General features: G+C 47.4%; 2 protein-coding genes and 1 long non-coding RNA gene across 14 annotated transcripts in view; 2 read left to right on the top strand and 1 right to left on the bottom strand.

Moving 5' to 3' along the window:
• Positions 1–7,725, top strand: part of LOC126949713 (uncharacterized) — a 157,761-nt gene extending 150,036 nt beyond the window's left edge. For all 3 annotated transcript variants that reach the window (XR_007723893.1, XR_007723892.1, XR_007723894.1), the window contains exon 4: positions 7,634–7,725. This is a non-coding gene — a long non-coding RNA (uncharacterized LOC126949713). The remainder of the gene's footprint in view (positions 1–7,633) is intronic.
• The window catches only part of LOC126949708 (aldo-keto reductase family 1 member B10), a 135,483-nt gene extending 116,206 nt beyond the window's left edge, over positions 1–19,277 (bottom strand). For 2 of the 10 annotated variants that reach the window (XM_050782475.1, XM_050782470.1), the window contains exon 1: positions 13,956–14,162. In XM_050782475.1, the coding sequence (XP_050638432.1) occupies positions 13,956–14,147 (192 nt within the window). In that variant the 5' untranslated portion in view covers positions 14,148–14,162. The other 8 variants (XM_050782482.1, XR_007723891.1, XM_050782473.1 and 5 more) reach the window with 8 other exon arrangements.
• LOC126949704 (splicing factor U2AF 65 kDa subunit-like) lies at positions 14,418–16,583 on the top strand. The gene has a single exon (XM_050782443.1). The coding sequence runs from the start codon at positions 14,521–14,523 to the stop codon at positions 15,868–15,870; it is 1,350 nt and encodes a 449-aa protein (XP_050638400.1). The 5' UTR covers positions 14,418–14,520; the 3' UTR covers positions 15,871–16,583.
• Positions 19,278–19,600: the final 323 nt, after the last annotated feature.

The following is a 19,600-nucleotide window of genomic DNA, read 5'->3' on the forward strand; positions in this document are numbered from 1 at the left end:
TCACTTATGAAACTTAGTTTGGCTGGATATGAAATTCTGGGTTGAAAATTCTTTTCTTTAAGAGTGTTGAATATTGGCCCCCACTCTCTTCTGGCTTGGAGAGTTTCTGCCGAGAGATCAGCTGTTAGTCTGATGGGTTTCCCTTTGTGTGTAACCTGACCTTTCTCTCCGGCTGCCCTTAACATTTATTCCTTCATTTCAACTTTGGTGAATCTGACAATTAAGTGTCTTAGAATTGCTCTTCTCAAGGAGTATCTTTGTGGCATTCTCTGTATTTCCTGAATTCAAATGTTGGCCTGCCTTACTAGGTTGGGGAAGTTCTCCTGGATGATATCCTGCAGAGTGTTTTCCAACTTGGTTCCATTTTCCCCGTCACTTTCAGGCACACCAATCAGATGTAGATTTGGTCTTTTCACATAATCCCATATTGGTTGGAGGCTTTGTTCATTTCTTTTTACTCTTTTTTCTCTACACTTCTCTTCTCACTTCATTTCATTCATTTGATCTTCAATCGCTGATACTCTTTCTTCCAGATGATCGAGTCAGTTACTGAAGTTTGTGTATTTGTCACGTAGTTCTCGTGTTATGGATTTCATCTCTATCAGTTCTTTTAAGGACTTATCTACATTGGTTATTCTAGTTAGCCATTCGTCAAATCTTTTTTCAAGGTTTTTAGTTTCTTTGCACTGTTTATGTAGTTCCTCCTTTAGCTCTGAGAAGTTTGATCGACTGAAGCCTTCTTCTCTCAACTCATCAAAGTCATTCTCCTTCCAGCTTTGTTCCGTTGCTGGCGATGAACTGCATTCCTTTGGAGGGGGAGATGCGCTCTGATTTTTTGAAATTCCCGCTTTTCTGCACTGCTTTTCCCCCCATCTTTGTGGTTTTATCTGCCTTTGGTCTTTGATGATGGTGACATATTGATGGGGTTTTGGTGTGGGTGTCCTTTCTGTTTATTAGTTTTCCTTCTAACAGTCAGGACCCTCAGCTGTAGGTCTGTTGGAGTTTGCTTGGGGTCCACTCCAGACCCTGTTTGCCTGGGTATCAGCAGCGGAGGCTGCAGAAGATAGAATATTGCTGAACAGTGAGTGTTGCTGTCGGATTCTTGCTCTGGAAGCTTCATCTCCGGGGTAGAGCCCACCGTGTGAGGTGTGAGGTGTTGGTCTGCACCTAGTGAGGATGTCTCCCAGTTAGGCTACTCAGGGATCAGGGACCCACTTGAGCAGGCTGTCTGTCTTCTCAGATCTCAACCTCCATGCTGGGAGATCCATTGCTCTCTTCAAAGTTATCAGACAGGGGCATTTACCTCTGCCGAGGTTTCTGCTGCTGTTTGTTTAGCTATGACCTCTCCCCAGAGGAGGAGTCTACAGAAGCAGGCCGGCCTCCTTGAGCTGTGATGGACTCCACCCAATTCGAGCTTCCTGGTGGCTTTGTTTACCTGCTTAAGCCTCAGCAATGGCGGGTGCCCTTCCCCAAGCCTTGCTGCCGTCCTGCAGTTAGATCTGACTGCTGTGCTAGCAACGAGGGAGGTTCCATGTGAGTGGTACACTCTGGGCCAGGTATGGGATATAATCTCCTAGTGTGCCGTTTGCCAAGACCCTTGGTAAAGCGCAGTATTAGGGTGGGAGTTATCCGATTTTCCAGGTGTTTTGTGTCTCATTTTCCTTTGGCTAGGAAAAGGAATTCACTTCCCATTTGCGATTCACAGGTGAGGCGATGCCTCACCCTGATTCAGCTGTTGCTGTTCGGGCTGCACCCACAGACCAGAACCAACTGTCCGACCCGACCCAGTGAGATGAACCCAGTACCTCAGTTGAAAATGCAGAATCACCCGTATTCTGTGTCACTCACGCTGGGAGCTGGAGGCTGGAGCTGTTCCTATTCAGCCATCATGGGCGTGCCTCCATATACATTGTAAAAGTACCCCGTCTATGACATTGTGTATGGATGTGAACATATATACTAAAAATACAAAAATGTGGATGGGAAGTATACCAGGGAAAGGTCTAGCCAGGAGAAAAGAAACTGTGCTAAGATTTTTAAATATTGGATGTTTGATTCAAATAATTGGTTATAATAGGTGATCAGTTACACGTGATGGAATAGCTGGGCTATGGAAAGGAGATGAGGCAACTCAGTTTAGAAGCAGCAGGAAGAGATCCTCGCTCCTAAGGAAGAAGGACAAAGAAAGGGTGCTGCTCCCTCAACCCAGAAGCTTTGTCTGGTAAGAGATAGAATCATGGTGGAGGCTGCCTGGAAAAAGCTGGGCCCACAGAGGAATGTGCTTTCTACTGGAGATGCCACTCAAGGTCAAGAGACAGGGAGAGAGGGAGAGAGAAATGCCTGACTCTTCCCTTCTCCGGCCCTTCAAGCTCCTAACAGTACCTCTCACTGAGCAAACCCAGGGGAAGTTATAACATAGCAAGGAAGCCTGGGAATGTAGGTGTACCCCCCAGCCCCAGTCAGAGGGTGAGGGGACTTGCCAATTTAGGATAGGCATTTGCCTCTGGAGAGGTAGTCAGGGGAATGTGCACAAAGTGGTCTTTGACTATATTGGTAACTCCTAATTTCTTTAATTTTTTTTTAAAGTTTTGGAGACAATATGGTAAAATGTTAGCATTTGTTTTTGTTTTTTGTTTTGAGACAGAGTCTCTCTCTGTCACCCAGGCTGGTGTGCAGTGGTGCAAGTCTGGCTCACTGCAAACTCCACCTCCTGGGTTCAAGCGACCCTCCCACTTCAGCCTCTCTAGTAGCTGGGACTAAAGTGCACACCACTACACCCAGCTAACACCTGTTAACATTATAATGTGGGTGACCAGAGGCTCATTACTTTATTTTCTGTACATTTCTATATAGTTGGAATATTTCATAAGAAGCGATTATTATAGGACAAACAGAAATGTTCCAGATTAATGGCAACAGTAAGCATCTTTATTGTATTTCCACCCTGCTTTCCAAGGAAATGCCACATCTCTCTCAGTGAAGAGTAGCATCTTTGTGGAGTTTGCAGGCTGTGCCATTGACTCTTTGGCATGATGGTGTATTGAAGACAAGGTGGGAGAGCAAGACAGGGAATGAGTGGAGACAGGCAAGGAGGAAAGGTGGCAGGAAAAGACTCAGGAGGAAGAGGATGACCATCGATCGCTGTGAGCTCTCCCAGAGCCTGCCTGCCTTTCAAACTTTGTTAAATCACTTATTACCTGGGTGGCATTGACAAGTTCCTCCTCTCTCCCTCCTAAGATGTTAAGAGTACCTACCACAGTGGGGTTATTTTGAGGATTCAGTGACTTCCCCCACAGGAAAACACTTCACGTTGTGTGGGAACATAGTCCACTCTCAATCCATCTTGGTTACCCCATCATTATTGTTTATTATTGATCTTTACATCCTCAGTGTTGGCAGAATTTCTTGTGCTTAACAAATATTTTTTCAGATCAGAGAAGTGGAAAAAATTGTCCTCTGCTTATTCAAGCCATGTTTTTCTGTGATATTCTGATCCTAGTTGCACATACAGAAATACATGTGTAAAACAGCACCTCGATTCTGGTCTACGGCAGGACGAAGTTCACTGTGATCTCAGATAAGCTTGGCTAAAATAGGACGTGAGTGGAGATAGTCACACTTCAGCGAAGAAAGAGAATCCCCTGTGTAATGTCACCAGGAGATTCAACCTCAATATTCTGCATGGAAGGGGTAGTCCTCCAAATGAGAGGATCTGCAGAAACAAAAAAAGAGAGAAACTCTGTTCCATCACAGCAAAAACTCTCGTTGAGAAGGCATTCTTCTCTGGTGGACTCTATCATATCTGCGCTCTCTCAGCCTCCTCCCTGCAAGAACACAAGAAGGGTGCTCACACCTTGATCTTCCCTCAAACTGATACGAGGGCTTTGCTAGGAAGGAGGACAGACAGTGACCAGGGCATGGGAAACAACTCGGAATGACAACTCATGGTTAGCCTGGTGTCAGGTGAGGCAACTGACAAGTCTTGTCCCAATCCACTGTCACAACATGCTGAGGTAGGAAACAGCAGCAGAATCGACAGCTTGGGGATTGTTATGAGTATTAAATGAGAAAATAGCACTGGCAAAGGGCTCAGGACCCTGGCACATTCTCAGCGAAGGTTCCATGGATGTTAGCTGCTACTCATATTATCATCCTACTTTATAGGTAAAGAAACCAACTAAGAAAAACTAGGAAATTTACCCAACGTCACACAGCTAAGAAACCAGGGTTAGTGTTGGATCTGAGGCCAGGTGCACTTACTCCTGAGCCACCAACCCATTGTCTCCACTGGATATGATGTTCATTGGAAGGTCAGCCGTTCAGTTTGGGGGAGAGTCCCATTTTATGTTCACCCTGCCTTTTTACACTAAGCAGCTGCTACTTTGTTAAACACTGATAAAAATAAGCCATTATAAGATGAGGAAAGGCTTCTGTGATACTAAAGGTGGGCAGGATAGATATGGAATATCATGACAAGCAAGCTGTGCTTGAGATACTGAAACCATTTTTAAAAGCTGAAAAATCATTTTGGCTATAGAAACATTGGAAGAAATTCAAATGGGCATTGAATTACAGACCTCGAAGTAATAAATGCTAGACAACTCTCTTTGATATATTTAATTAGATACATTAATCAGAAAGTATTGATTGTAAAGAGATGATTTAGGATTCCCACCTAGCCAGAGTGAAAACTTTCTTTCAACCATTTATCTGACATTTAAAGTAGAGTTACCACCACCTCCTTTAAGAGGCATTTGGAGATTATTTAATCCAGCCTCCCCGGCCTTCTGGCTTGAATGCTCTAAACACAATCCCACCTCAGGGCCTTGGCACCTGCTGTTATGAATGCCAAGAATGCTCTTCCCCCAAATATGCATGTGGCATATCCTACACAGCAAAGCCTCCCTTGACCCACCCTGTATAAAGGATCTGTCCCACTGCCACCCACCACTTCCTATCCACTTTGCCCTACTTTATTTTTCTGTCTAGCATTTGTTACTGTCTGTCACATGTATTTTGATTTGATTTATTTCTGTTCTGTCTTCTTCCCTCCCTCCATAAGCACGTGGAGGCAGCAGCTTTGCATAGTATGATAACCCAAGCACCTAGAAGATGCCTGGCACATAGAGGACCACTAGATATTTATTGAATGTAGGAATAAATGAATGCTCACCTCCTGCCTATTGACAACACACCTTCTGTTACAATTCTAGCTCTACATCCAGAAGTTCAGACAATGAGCAGCAATTAGAGATGTGTCCCTCGCAGTGATTCCCAGGTACCCCAATTTTAGTTTCAGAATTGCCCCAAAATTGTATTTGAAGACACAAGCAGTCCCAGCAGCCTTCTAATTCTTCCAACTAACCCTCTACCAGTTTAGAAAAACTGGCAATGCTCCTAGTTAACTCCATGCCACTTACTGCAACACGTTACAGGCCCTCCAGTTTCTGTTGAAGCTGAGGATGGTTGCCATCTCCTCATCACTCAATTTGAAGTCAAAGACCTGGAAAGATAGGAGTTCCAGGACATCATCAGTAAGGCAGTTACTGCTGTGACTGGAGACTGCCGCTCATTCTAGCAGGGAGTTCTAGCAGCACAAACTGGTCACAGGTGTTTTTCCCATTATATCCACGGGGTATAAATTTTTCTCTAAATTAAGTCCTACACACAGACCGCAGTATTTGTAGTGCTCAGTGTTCTAGGGGAGGGAGACCAGGTTCACAGACACTAAGCCCCAGGTGTGCACAGGCCCTGTGCTCCATGATGCGCCCTTCTAGAAGACAGTTCTCCAAGGACAGTTCACACCTCCTCTGCTGCCGGAAGACGAGCAGGGAGGCCAGGACAGTCTGCTTATGTGGTGGCCCAGGGCTTAGCTGCTCAGGGGCAACTGAGGGTCTTCTCAGTGGTGTGAGGCACAGCTGTGCTCAGACCTGACAAGGCTTCAGCAGGCACCGTCCCCAGCATGTCCTCAGCCCATGGATCATTCATCTCAGGTATACTGAGCCTAGCACCCTAGACTGGAAAATGATAGGGTAGTGGGAACGGAGGGGACCAAAGACAGTGCAGGAATGAGCTGAGAATCCTGGTGAGAGGGTCTGCCTCTGACCCACCCCACGGAGAAGTACCAGGGCCAACCAGCCGGAATCTTACCTGAATGTTCTCAACAATGCGGGCCGGTGTCACAGACTTGGGGATGACAATCACATTCCTCTGGATATGGAAACGGATCAGAACCTGTGCGGAAAGGGGACATGATGTTTCCACTCAGCTATAAGGACCCTTCCTTTTATGGAAAGGAAGAATAAAACATCCCTGCAGCTCACTGTGGCTTCAGGTACAATCGCTGATACTGACTGAGCCCTTCGCAGCTATTAGATTTGTGCCAGCCCCTCGCCTCATCTCTCCCTTCACCTTAGGGACAATTCTGTGATCTTCATTTTTCAGGAATAAAGAAAGCAGTTTGGGTCATAAGGCTGATCAGAGGTAGAGTTGGCGTCTGCACCCATATCCCTAGACTTCAAAGCCACGCTTTGCGACTTGGCTGTAGGACTTGACAGGAAGCTGTGAGGCAGAAGCTATCTTTGTTTCAGTGACAGCTCTTGTGTTTCTTGAGGTTCCAACAGACTTCGAAGGAAACACTTTAGAGGGCTTCAGCTCCTGTGTTCTTCCCCTTTAAGGAGTTAGTTGAGGACAACACAAGAAATGAAACATGAGACTGGAAGAAATAGTTGCTGGATAACAAGAAAAATAAAAATATGGCACCTGGGCTGCGGTTTTCTTGTGCTTTGCAGCAATCTCCTTAATCTTGGGCTCCTCCAGCAGGGAAGGGTCCTCTGGCTTGGCCCTAGAGGCAGAAAGATGCTGATGTGAACAATCACCATGGCTACCATGTACAGATGGACACCACTCCAATGAGGGTCTCAAGACTGATCATCAGAGCCTCTCCATCTGGGAGACAGGCAGGAGGACCTGGAAGCTTGGGTCCTTCCCCCGGGCTCTGAAGCCTCAGTATGTTGCAAAGCCTGGTTCATGCTTGGCTTGGATGGCTGAACTGGAAATATTCCCAGAGGGTCAAACACGTCGCCCATGTTTTTGTTGTTGCTGTTGTTGTTGCTTTTCAATTCCCATTTGTTCCCGCTGTCATCCCATTTGGTTGTACCAAATGCATTACCTTACACACGTTTTTCTTTCCAGTGACTTATGGTCTCATACCAATATTTACCAAACATAAAATAATGTTTTAAAGATTGTCAAGAGAAGGATCCACTGCTTGGAAGCCTCACCAAGGTCTATCCGGAGAGCCCAGGGGGCTGTAGGCCGTAACGGTGATGCCCTTGGAGTGGCAGTACTGGATGAGTTTCTCCTGCGTGAGGTACGGGTGACACTCAACCTGCAACAGCAAACACTCCTCATCATGGGGAAAGCTGGCTGGCTTTTTGAGTTGGTCATAGGGAGTTCTACACAGACACCCAAAGACCACCAAGCAAAGGCCAAACACCTACCCACTGAGATTCTTGCTAACACACCCATGAGATCAGCCTCACACCTCCCGAAAGTGTCCTGATCACTGACCCCTGAGATGAGACTCAGGGTATAGCATTGAACGTTCCTCCCAACGTATAAGAAGTAATAGGGCAAGACCTTTATTTACCCTTATACTAAACAGAATTTACCTGGTTAGTCACTGGTTTATATTTCAGTCCAGGTTTGTTCAAGAGCTTCTCAATCTGGAAGTGGTTGAAATTGGAGATGCCAAGGGCTTTCACCAGCCCCTCATCCACCAGCTCCTCCATGGCCTGTCATAGAAAGGAAGACCTTTTGGGCAGCCCCAGAGGGACTATAGGGACCCTGGCTTGCCTCAGTCCTCCCTGGGACAGAAATTGCTAAAGGATCCACCACAACAGGGTTAGCCGAAGCATTCACAGGAAATTTCAGTCCAGGGCCTGGGTGCCCATCAGTGATTGGTTCCAGCCCTACTGCCCCTCCCCAGCCCAAGAAAAAGTAGGAGTAACAGGTAAAGATTTATATTCTTGCCACTCTCACCTTACACGTAAAGAAACACACTCAAAATATACTTCTGTACACAGGGGAAATATGAAAGTTTTGTAATGCAAAAAATAAAAAACTAAATAAAAAATGAACATTTGCAAGCTTATGAGATGATTTTATTTTTAATGAATCCAAATGACAGCGGTTAGCTACTGCTGTGTGCATTGTACACCCAAACCTAGGCAAGCTGTGTTAGTCAGGAAGAGGCTGCAGCATGTGGAGAAGCCTCACTAGTGGGTCCTGAGTCACTTTCTCCCACACCAACCGTGCTTGGGTTTGCAGGAAGGTCATGCATATAGATTATGCCCTGGCAGGGGCACCTGGGCAAGGGGTTGTGTGGGGCTGAAACCTGACCCACAGTCTGCATATCCAGCCATGCTTCCCGGTACAGAAACTACAGGGACCCCCAAGGAAGGGAATCTTTGTATAACTTTTAGCCTATATTGGGCATTTTCCAAACTTGCCCAAATATATCATATATGTTAGCAGCAGCCTCCAATGCAACATGTATTTATTAGCCATCTATTACATGTTCCAGAAGTTGTCAGGATGTAAAAGTATACGATGTGCTTCCTTCTTCTGGGATTCTTACAGTCCAATTAAAGTGCTAGGGTTCCCTTCTGTGGAACCATCAACCATGACCGTGAGGCTGCCTCAGATAACATGACCGTGGCATAGACAGAGTCAGAAAGGAAAGAGAAGGAAGAGATTCACACAGCCTGCAGCTGTCAGGGCAGACCTCCAGGTAGAGTTTAAACTGCGTCTCAGAAAAAAAAAAAAAAAAAAAAGAGAGATAAGAGGGGAAAAATATGTGCATATGAGACAGGAAGGCAATAGCAAACTCAGAGGCAGGGATGAACATGACATGTTCAGGGAACTCTTAATCCAGCCCTTCTCAACTTTGGCTGCAACTTGGAATCACCAGGGAAGTTTAAAAACTACCGGTGGATGCAGTGGCTCATGACTGTAATCTCAGCACTTTGGGATAGGATTGGAACAGGGGGTTTGGGCCTGGGTTTCAGCAACCTAGGGTAAGTTTTTAACTCTTGTAGGCCTTAGTATTCTCTTCTCAAAAAAAGTCTTATAATACATACTAATAATATATATCTTTCTGATACACATTATCAGAGGCTGAGACAGGAGGATTGCTTGAGGCCAGGTGTTCCAGACCATCCTGGGCAACATAGCAAGACTCTGCCTCTACGAGAAAATTGTTTTTAATTAGCTGGATGTGGTGGCATGTGCCTCTGATCCCAGCTACTTGGGGGAATTGCTTGAGCCCAGGAGTCCGAGGCTGCACTGAGCTATTATCTTGCCATTATACTGCAGACTAGGCAACAGAACAAGACTCTGTCTAAATTAAAAAAAAAAAAAAAAAGTAATATCGGTGGCTAGATTTCATCCCCCAGAGTTTCTTACAGATTTTGTCTGAGTTGTAGCCTAGACATTGGGATTTGTAAACTCCTCAGGTGATTCTAATGCTCAGCCGACATTGAGAACCACTAGCGTAGACGAAGTTATTCAATTGGGTAGTAGAGTTTAAAAGCTATGAAATCATAAGGTTCCCCAAAACTTCCGATTGAGCAATTAGATAATTTAAAAGCTATTGTACATCATAGGTCAGGTTAGTTTGCCTGTCTTCCCACTTGACTTCTTTATACTTTTTCCTCCCGTCTGCTTCAGGGTGGTCAATGAGGTTTCTACTGAACTGGCTGTGGGTCTACAGAAACATCCAGCGCTTTCATATTCAAGCCTGCTCATTTCAAATCAGAGCCTCTGACCTTGATCACCGATATCTTTTCATGCCTTTCAAATGTTTTATTTAACAGTCATTCTCGTATTCATTCAGAAAACATAGCACTGTGAGACACAGGCTATACTTACATACTTGCCATACTTAGTATCATCATAGGAGCTAAGGCAAAAAAACTGATCAAATGTAACCCAAACTGCCAGGTGCAGTGGCTCACACCTGTAATCTGAGCACTTTGGGAAGCTGAGATGGGTGGATCCCCTGAGGTCAGGAGTTCGAGACCAGTCTGGCTAAAATGGTGAAACCCTGTCTCTACTAAAAATATAAAAGTTAGCCGAGCATGGTGGTATGCATGTGTAGTCTCAGCTACTCAGGAGGCTAAGGGAGGAGAATGGCTTTAACTCGAGAGAGGGATGTTGCAGTGAGCCAAGATGAAGCCACTGCACTCCAGCCTGGGCGACAAAGTGAGACTCTGTCTTTAAAAAAGAATGCTGTGTTTTGTGGATTAATGTTTTTGAACCAACAATACACAGAAAAAGCTACATTTAATTGAATCTTGTCAATTCTAAGCATTTCAGAAAGGTGAGGCTTAATATATTTTCCCTTGTAAAACACAATACAAACTCGCAACTACATGTACCCCTACACAGACAGCTGCCACTATGACACCATTAACTCTTGGAGTCAGATGCCACTGATCATTTATAACTCATTCTTCCACTTCGTTCTCTACTAGCATTTGCAAAAGGATAGAATGGTATAATAAAAAATGATCAGAGAAAACACTGATCCCTTAATTCACTTTGAATGTGAATGATGTGAAACAGGTCATGATGTGATCTGGGAAGCAGGGCACTCAGGTTCCCTGATTTCTGGATGTGTGTTCACTGCCTGCCAAGCACCACGCTGATGGCTTTGGTGGTTGGACTTGTGATTCAGATGAGTCTGGGTCCAATCCCAGCTCTGCCACACACATTGTGACATGACCTGCGCAAGTCACCAATCAATCTAGGCTTCAAATGTCATTATTTATAAAGGTGGATGTTAACCCTGTCTTATAGGTTTAGATGATTAAATGGCTACTGTGACTAATGTTCCTGGCATGTAAACCATCTTAATCATTATCGCACCCTCAAAAATACATAGTAGTAGTATGAGTTATAAGACTTCTTTTTTAAGAAGAGAAAACTGAGCCCTAAAAACGTTACAAACTGACCCTAGGTTACTCAGCTGCTATGAGCATACCCAGGCCCAAACCTCCTGTTCCAAATGGCTCGCTCTGGTTTGAGAACAGCATGTATATTCCCCAAAGTGGGGTACATTGTATTTTCAGTCTTATTTGAAGACTCAGTTCTAGACTTGAAATCTAAATAGTATCAGATGCACCCAAAAGCCAAAGGTGATGAGGAAGATATTAGAAGAGCTAGAGAATCACAATGATGAAATTAGAAAGCATCAGGCACACGGCCTCTTTCATGTCAATGGGAAGTCTCATGGATAACTGAAGATTTCTCTCCCAGCACACTTAGAGGAAGCTGGAACCTACCTCCCAGGCATCCAAGAACGTTGCTTTTCCACCGATGGCATTACCTTTATCATCTTTGGGGTAAAAGTCATCTCCAGACTGTAAATACAGAATGAAAAGTTTACTGGAATCTTTATCAGGACACTTGGTTCTGTTAAACAAGGTTTCAGGGTCCTAACTCTTGCTAAATACCACATGTGCATACCAGTTTTTCAGGCTCTGTATAGTACATACTACAAGAAGGTGAGTTTAAATAAAATCTCTATATCGGCCGGGCGCGGTGGCTCAAGCCTGTAATCCCAGCACTTTGGGAGGCCGAGACGGGCGGATCACGAGGTCAGGAGATTGAGACTAGCCTGGCTAACACGGTGAAACCCCGTATCTACTAAAAAAATACAAAAAACTAGCCGGGCGAGGTGGTGGGCGCCTGTAGTCCCAGCTTCTGGGGAGGCTGAGGCAGGAGAATGGCGTAGACCCGGGAGGCGGAGCTTGCAGTGAGCTGAGATCCGGCCACTGCACTCCAGCCTGGGCGACAGAGCGAGATTCCGTCTCAAAAAATATATAAATAAATAAAAAATAAAATAAAATAAATTCTCTATCTCTACAATGGCATATTAATCCATATATTTTAGAAACCACTGGATTGATGTTCAGATCTGCTGTTAGTACATTCCAGAAGCCACCTTTATCACCATGGACATTCACCTCATACACCTAGATCCTGTGTACACCCAAGGGAAAACTTTCATTTCAGTATCACTGGATAAGGATTAGATCTCCAGGGTGTGGTTTTCTGGGGAAGATATTGGCCAGCTTCTATCCTTGCAGCCTCTAGAAGAGACATGGAATAAGGGATGGCAGGCCATCAGCACTCCCGCTGGTCAGGAGGGGAGAGAGCTGGAAATTTGTCTCTCCCACCCCTCAGGAGCAGGTAGAGCAGAGCCCCAGGCAATGGGAGCCGCGATGACTACTGGCTTCCTTCCAGCATCACTGCACTTGGGCTTTTCTCCAAGATGCCACTCCCGGGGTGTGCTCTGCTTAAGAAGATAATTAGGCCCTGGAATATAGTTATGCAAGTCTAATCCAAGGGATTTGCTGGGAGGGCAACTCTGGGGTGCAAAATCAAGACAAAGGTGATAGGGCAGGTGCAACTTGTCTGGGCTGCCAGAAATCATGGCTTCTCTCAGACATAACTGCAAGAAAACGCAGGCATGTGGCCACCTCAGCAGCACACATGGCCTCAGCCTCCCTTCCACGCCAGCGTCTTTCTGCTCCAAGGTCTCTTCCTGACCACCTGACACTCCCAATTATGAACTACAAGGTCTCCTGCCCCAGTCCACACCACCCCTAGCCCTGGTACAGCTACTATTTTCCGGCAGCTGCTCAGAATCTAGAGGCTGAGAAAGGGAGTCGCTCAAACCTTGAATCCCTGTGGCCAGTGAATAAGATAGAGGTCCAGATAGCTCAGCTTCAGGTCCTTGAGGGTCTTCTCAAAGGCTTTCCTCACAAGCGGTCTCTCAAAGAAAGTGGGCCACAACTGCAAGAGTGTAGCAATAGGCTGTTAATATTTGGAGAAGGAAGGGCCACGTTATACCCATTGTCCCTGCCTTTTGATTTGCACCCTGATCTAACCTGGCACAGGCCATTTATAACAAAGCTGATTAAAATCCACGACACCGTGTGGAAGATCACCAGGGCTCAGCACGTCAATGACATGTCTTAAGTGTTAAAAGCAATTTACTTTTTCAACTCTCCTAGTACTTTATATGTCTCTCAGATCATTTAAGTAAATATGGCCACAGATTTAAATTGTGTTTACCTGTCTCAGTCTCGTCCTCAACTGTGGGCTCTCTGAGAGGGGGACTTGTGTGTAACTTTTAAATGTCAAGCATTCCTAGGCCTTCGGGAAAAGATGGTCCTTTATCTGACCTATCTGATAGGTCCCTTATCAAGCCTGTCAGGCCCCAAGTGATAACTTTATAAGGGCTTTATCCACACTTGGCTGCTACACAGTGGGGTCTATTTGTCCCACCAGATGCATGCAATTTCCACGTACCTAGAACTAGTGTTTTCTCAGCAAGTTGTGTATAATGTAAATCCAGTGATTCTCAACCCCCTCACACCCAACACCCTCTTCTTTTTTATAACATTGTGTACCTCACCTTTCAATAGACTTAATGAAGAAAATCATATGTGGCAATAGAAAAATGCTCCTACTGTTTCCAAAATGCCCTCTGACTGACAACCTCAGGGTCACAGTTGCTGAGACCACAGTGCTGACAGGGAGGCCACACATCCAGCCCTGCCTGCACCCTTGGCCTCTGACTGCCTCTGGGCAGATGGTGGATCCCTCTGATGGGGAACAGGGAGGCCCAGGGCAGTGCAGGGCTCCATGGAGACAAGCCCACTGTGGGAAAACCAACCCGTAGGCAGGTGGCGCAGCAACGACATGTTCAAATATCAATAGCGGCTTGGAGTATGGAGAGAATTGTATCCACAGATGTTGTCAAGGCAGGGATGAAAAGGGCTAAATGTAGAAAAGGCTGACAGAGTTCTGGCTGCTGACCCGACCCAGACACTTCTGCCTGCCCTCAAGTGAAGGCCTCCCACCCAATGCGCCATGTGCACCTTGCTGACGATGAACAGGTCCTCCCGCTTCACAGCCTGCTCTTGGATCTTCTCTTGGATGGCTTCCCCCACCTCATGTTCATTCTGATAGACATAGGCACAGTCAATGTGGCGATATCCTGCATCAATGGCCACCTTCACCGCTTCTTTCACTTTGCCGAGAGGAGACTGAAAAGCAAAAGAAAAGCCCATCACACATGTATTATTATTTTTTTTAAGCGATGGGGCCTTGCCATGTTGCCCAGGCTGGCCTCACACTCCCAGGTTCAAGCAATCCTCCCACCTCCAGAGTAGCTGGAATTACACCACATTCAGCAACCAACATATTCTCTTATCCCCAGATCACCTTCAATAGGCTGCCCCACATGGCTCAGTTTCTCCAAACCAAGGCCTCACTGGGGTCTCCTTGGCCAGGGGACATCCGGGAGGATACACACTTTAGAAAAGTTTTCAAAAGAAATGGAGGAGGAAGTAGCCGAAGCCAGCGGCGGAAGTAGCCGAAGCGGCCGGAGCGGGCGGCAAGGCGAGGCGAGAGCTGCACAGGGCCCTACGCGGCCGCCTCAGCATGTCGGACTTCGACGAGTTCGAGCGGCAGCTCAACGAGAATAAACAAGAGAGGGACAAGGAGAACCGGCATAGGAAGCGCAGCCACAGCCGCTCTCGAAGCCGGGACCGCAAACGCCGGAGCCGGAGCCGTGACCGGCGCAACCGGGACCAGCGGAGCGCCTCCCGGGACAGGCGGCGACGAAGCAAACCTTTGACCAGAGGCGCTAAAGAGGAGCACGGTGGACTGATTCGTTCCCCCCGCCATGAGAAGAAGAAGAAGGTCCGTAAATACTGGGACGTGCCACCTCCGGGCTTTGAGCACATCACCCCAATGCAGTACAAGGCCATGCAAGCTGCGGGTCAGATTCCAGCCACTGCTCTTCTCCCCACCATGACCCCTGACGGTCTGGCTGTGACCCCAACGCCGGTGCCCGTGGTTGGGAGCCAGATGACTAGACAAGCCCGGCGCCTCTACGTGGGCAACATCCCCTTTGGCATCACTGAGGAGGCCATGATGGATTTCTTCAATGCCCAGATGCGCCTGGGGGGGCTGACCCAGGCCCCTGGCAACCCGGTGTTGGCTGTGCAGATTAACCAGGACAAGAATTTTGCCTTTTTGGAGTTCCGCTCAGTGGACGAGACTACCCAGGCCATGGCCTTTGACGGCATCATCTTCCAGGGCCAGTCACTAAAGATCCGCAGGCCTCATGACTACCAGCCGCTTCCTGGCATGTCAGAGAACCCCTCCGTCTATGTGCCTGGGGTTGTGTCCACTGTGGTCCCTGACTCTGCCCACAAGCTGTTCATCGGGGGCTTACCCAACTACCTGAACGATGACCAGGTCAAAGAGCTGCTGACATCCTTTGGGCCCCTCAAGGCCTTCAACCTGGTCAAGGACAGTGCCACGGGGCTCTCCAAGGGCTACGCCTTCTGTGAGTACGTGGACATCAACGTCACGGATCAGGCCATTGCGGGGCTGAACGGTATGCAGCTGGGGGATAAGAAGCTGCTGGTCCAGAGGGCGAGTGTGGGAGCCAAGAATGCCACGCTGGTGAGCCCCCCGAGCACCATCAATCAGACGCCAGTGACCCTGCAAGTGCCGGGCCTGATGAGCTCCCAGGTGCAGATGGGCGGCCACCCGACTGAGGTCCTGTGCCTCATGAACATGGTGCTGCCGGAGGAGCTGCTGGACGACGAGGAGTACGAGGAGATCGTGGAGGACGTGCGGGACGAGTGCAGCAAGTATGGGCTTGTCAAGTCCATCGAGATCCCCCGGCCTGTGGACGGTGTCGAGGTGCCCGGCTGCGGAAAGATCTTTGTGGAGTTCACCTCTGTGTTTGACTGCCAGAAAAAGCCATGCAGGGCCTGACGGGCCGCAAGTTCGCCAACAGAGTGGTTGTCACAAAATACTGTGACCCCGACTCTTATCACCGCCGGGACTTCTGGTAGAGGCGGCTGGGGGAGGGTGGGGGCAGGGCTGGCTGGGGGCTTCTCCCCACTCCCGCCCCCCCCTTATCCCCCTCTGAAGACGATGGGCAGAGGAGTGACAGCCGCAGACACACGACAGCCGGCAGCAACTGGAATGGCAGCAATTAAGGGTGGGGGGCGGGGGTTGGGGGGTTAGGGCAGGGAGGGGACTGGGGAAGTGCGCACACAGCCCACACAGACAACACGCACCCACACAGACACAGAGGGAAGGGGTTGGGATGGGGACAGGGTGCACAGCAGGGCGGGGTAGGACCCCAGCCCCTCCCAAAACAGCCTCTCCTCCCTTAGACCCCCTTTCTCCTCCCCTTCCCCACGGTAGGAACATAGCGTGTTTATATTTTATGGCCAAACTATTCTGAATTTTGTTGTCCGGCCCTCAGTGCCCTGCCCTCTCCCTTCCCAGGACCACAGCTCTGTTCCTTCGGCCTGTGGTCCTCTCTGGTCCCCTCCTGGGTTTCTTACATAGTTGATTTTTCCTCTTTAGTCTCCCCCGACCTGCGCCCAGCCCCGTGGCCCCTGCCCTTCTCCTACTCTCTGTGGCAGTTTCATATTTGCTAAGACGAATTTGCTCATTAAACATTTTGTTGTATTTTACTTTAAAAAAAAAAAAAAAAAAAAAAAAAGAAAAATGGAGGAAAGTGAATTAATTTTATGATTATGTCCTTATGTCTTGTCCTAGTAAAAGTCATTTCCCTTTCATCCAGGTTAGTCCTGAAATGTCTTCAGGTGTGTCGGGGAGTGCAGATGGCTCCACTGCAACTTTCTGAAGACCCAGATAAAACCTTGACTCTAAATTACCCAGAGGAATTTTCAGACAATATCCCCAAATGGTGATAAGGATCTGGATAATGGTCATTACAGCATCAATTCGGATTCCAATACTTACTGGGTGTGTGGGCCTAAGCAGGTGATTCAATCTCTCTAAACCTTGTCTGCAAAATGGAAAAAGAAAATAATAGCACCAGCCTCATGAGGCCTTTGTGATGATGACATGCTGCAATGAATGTTAAGTTAAGCACATCACCTGACACACAGTAAGGCTCAGTAGAGGCCGTTCATTATATAAGGATCCTTTCAGAAAAAAAGGAGAAATAGAAAACCTTATAGGAATAGAGTTTGTTTTCCATTCCTATAAGAAGAAAGAGGGAGGGAGGGAGAATGAGAGACAGGGAGAGAAAGAAGGGAAGGAAAGAAAAGAAAGGAAAAAAAGAAAAGAAAGGCAATAGAATTATCACATATTTGTTCTAACCTAACCAAACCAATGATGGGGGCAAAAAGCACTTAAAACTTGATCTCTCACGGAATAGTCTTTTAATCCTCTTCTATTGTGAGATAACAAACATTGAAAAGAACACAAAACCGAGATGCACAGCTGCCCTACCACCTGGACAAGAAACAGGCCTCTGCCAGGCATCCAGAAACACCCCTGTGCCCCCAACCGCTATGCTACACCATCCTTCACCTCCACCGCTAAGTTCATAATCCTTTATCTATCATCTCCACGTGTTGAAGACAGCTCTTTTCATAATTTTTACTTTCAATACCAAAATTCTGAAACTGTCTGGTGAACTTACCCAGGGTGGGCAGATTCCCTGAAATTCTGGAAGTGATTATTTCTTCCATTTATATAGGATTGAAGCTCCGATTTTGGGCAAATCTTGCTATTCAAGCAAGAGACGCTGTGCATGAATCAAGCTGGAAGTGATCTGTTCGTCCAGATACACCTAGAATGTATCCTGAGAATGACCCAGTGTGGCAACAGAGTGTCCTACCCTCCAGCTCGGCACAAGAGAGGGGAAAAATCAGGGTGCACAAAAGGAAAGAGCGCCGTAGGCAGAAGACCCCGCAGGGACATTAGCCACAAGGCACAGGAGAGAAGAGGAATTCCAAAGACTGCTTCCGGTCGCTAGTTACGGTAGTGCCATCATGGATGGAAATGGCAAAGAAGGCAGAGTGAGGTGGTGATGGAACCACTTCAAACTTAGCCTAAGAGAGGCTCAGGAACCTGCCTCACTGAGTCCTGGATGTGCCTTATGATGTTTTGCCAGTTGACATTAACGCAGCTGGGTGGAGCCCAGGACTCCCAGCCCAGGCTCTCGGCAGCCCCAGCACGTTGCAGATTTCAGTGTGTACAGGAACCACCTAGGGATCTTGTTAAAGTGCCCATGCCCATTAGGTAGCCTGGGGTGGAGTCTGAGACTCTGTGTTTTCTCTCTCTCTCTTTCTCTCTTTCTTTCTTGGATCTCACTCTGTTGCTGAAACTGGAGGGCAGTGGCACAATCACTGCTCACTGCAGCCTTGACCTCTCAGGCTCAACACTCAATCTCCACCTCAGCCTCCCAAGTGGCTCGGACTACAGGTGCATTCCACCATGCCTAGCTAATTTATTTATTTTTTGTAGAAATGGGGTCTTACCATCTTACCCAGACTGGTCTCCAAGTCCTGGGCTCAAGCAATCCTCCTGTCTGGGTCTCCCAAAGTGCTGGGATTACAGGCATGACCCACCACACCCGGCCAGTTCTGCATTTCTAACAAGCTCCCAGCTCATATGGATTCTGCTAGCCCAAGTCCCACACCCTGATCTGCAAAGGGATGCCAGGGACTTCCGGCTTTGCATCCTCTCCGCAACCACCCAGCCCACAACAAAGCCACAGCCAAGACTCTGGGGAAATGTTGAGCCCAATTAAGTGTCCTAGAGCCAGAGAGAGAAACTGCCCTGGAAAACAATTTTAGGTCCAACAGCTCCTTGAACTTTGATACTTGCTAGAGAAGCTCTCAGCGCTGCTGGGAAAGCCAGCCTTGGAGCTTTGCAGCCTGAATCAGCTCTGAGAAAAGAAAGCAACCGGAGTCCCGGCTCCAGGACTGAATCTCACCTCTCCAAACTCCTGCCTGACCTCCAGGCTTTCCTGGCTGAATGCAGAAAGAGAAAACACCCAAACGCCCCTCCAGGGAAGAAGGCTGTGCAAAGATTTGCATATTTATCTTCCAAGTGCCCAGACCCACAATGGGCATCTTGGCTTTGGTACTGAGCTCCACAAAGGTGGCCATGGTTGGTGCAGAAATGATTCCGAGTGAGCAGGTAGAAGTCTCACATCCTGCTTTTTGTTGTTGTTTTTGAGGCAGTCTTGCTGTGTCGCCGAGGCTAGAGTGCAGTGGTGCGATCTCGGCTCACTGTAATCTCTGTCTCCTCGGTTCAAGCAATTCTCCTGTGTCAGCCTCCCGAGTAGCTGGGATTACAGGCGCCCACTGCGACTTCCAGGTAATTTTTATATTGTTAGTAGAGATGGTGTCAAACTCCTGACCTCAGGTGATCCGCCCACCTCGGCCTTCCAAAGTGCTGGGATTACAGGCGTGAGCTACTGGCCCGGCTACATGCTGCTTATGAAGGCTGTTGTTGTCTACAGTGGGAGGAGTTGGAGCCTGGCCACAGTAGCTTTCCTGCCATAAGCAAACAGGAAATCCATTCCAGGCTTTTGTGAGATTAAGGATTGTATGAATGAATTATTAATCACCGCAACATTGTGCAAAGTTCTCTGTTCAGTAACAGTATCATTGGAGTTTCTGCTTGTTCACCATGACTCAACAAATTCAACACCCCCAAAAGTTGGAAT

Source organism: Macaca thibetana, chromosome 3 (genome assembly GCF_024542745.1).
Source record: "Macaca thibetana thibetana isolate TM-01 chromosome 3, ASM2454274v1, whole genome shotgun sequence".
Taxonomy (NCBI): Eukaryota; Metazoa; Chordata; class Mammalia; order Primates; family Cercopithecidae; genus Macaca; species Macaca thibetana.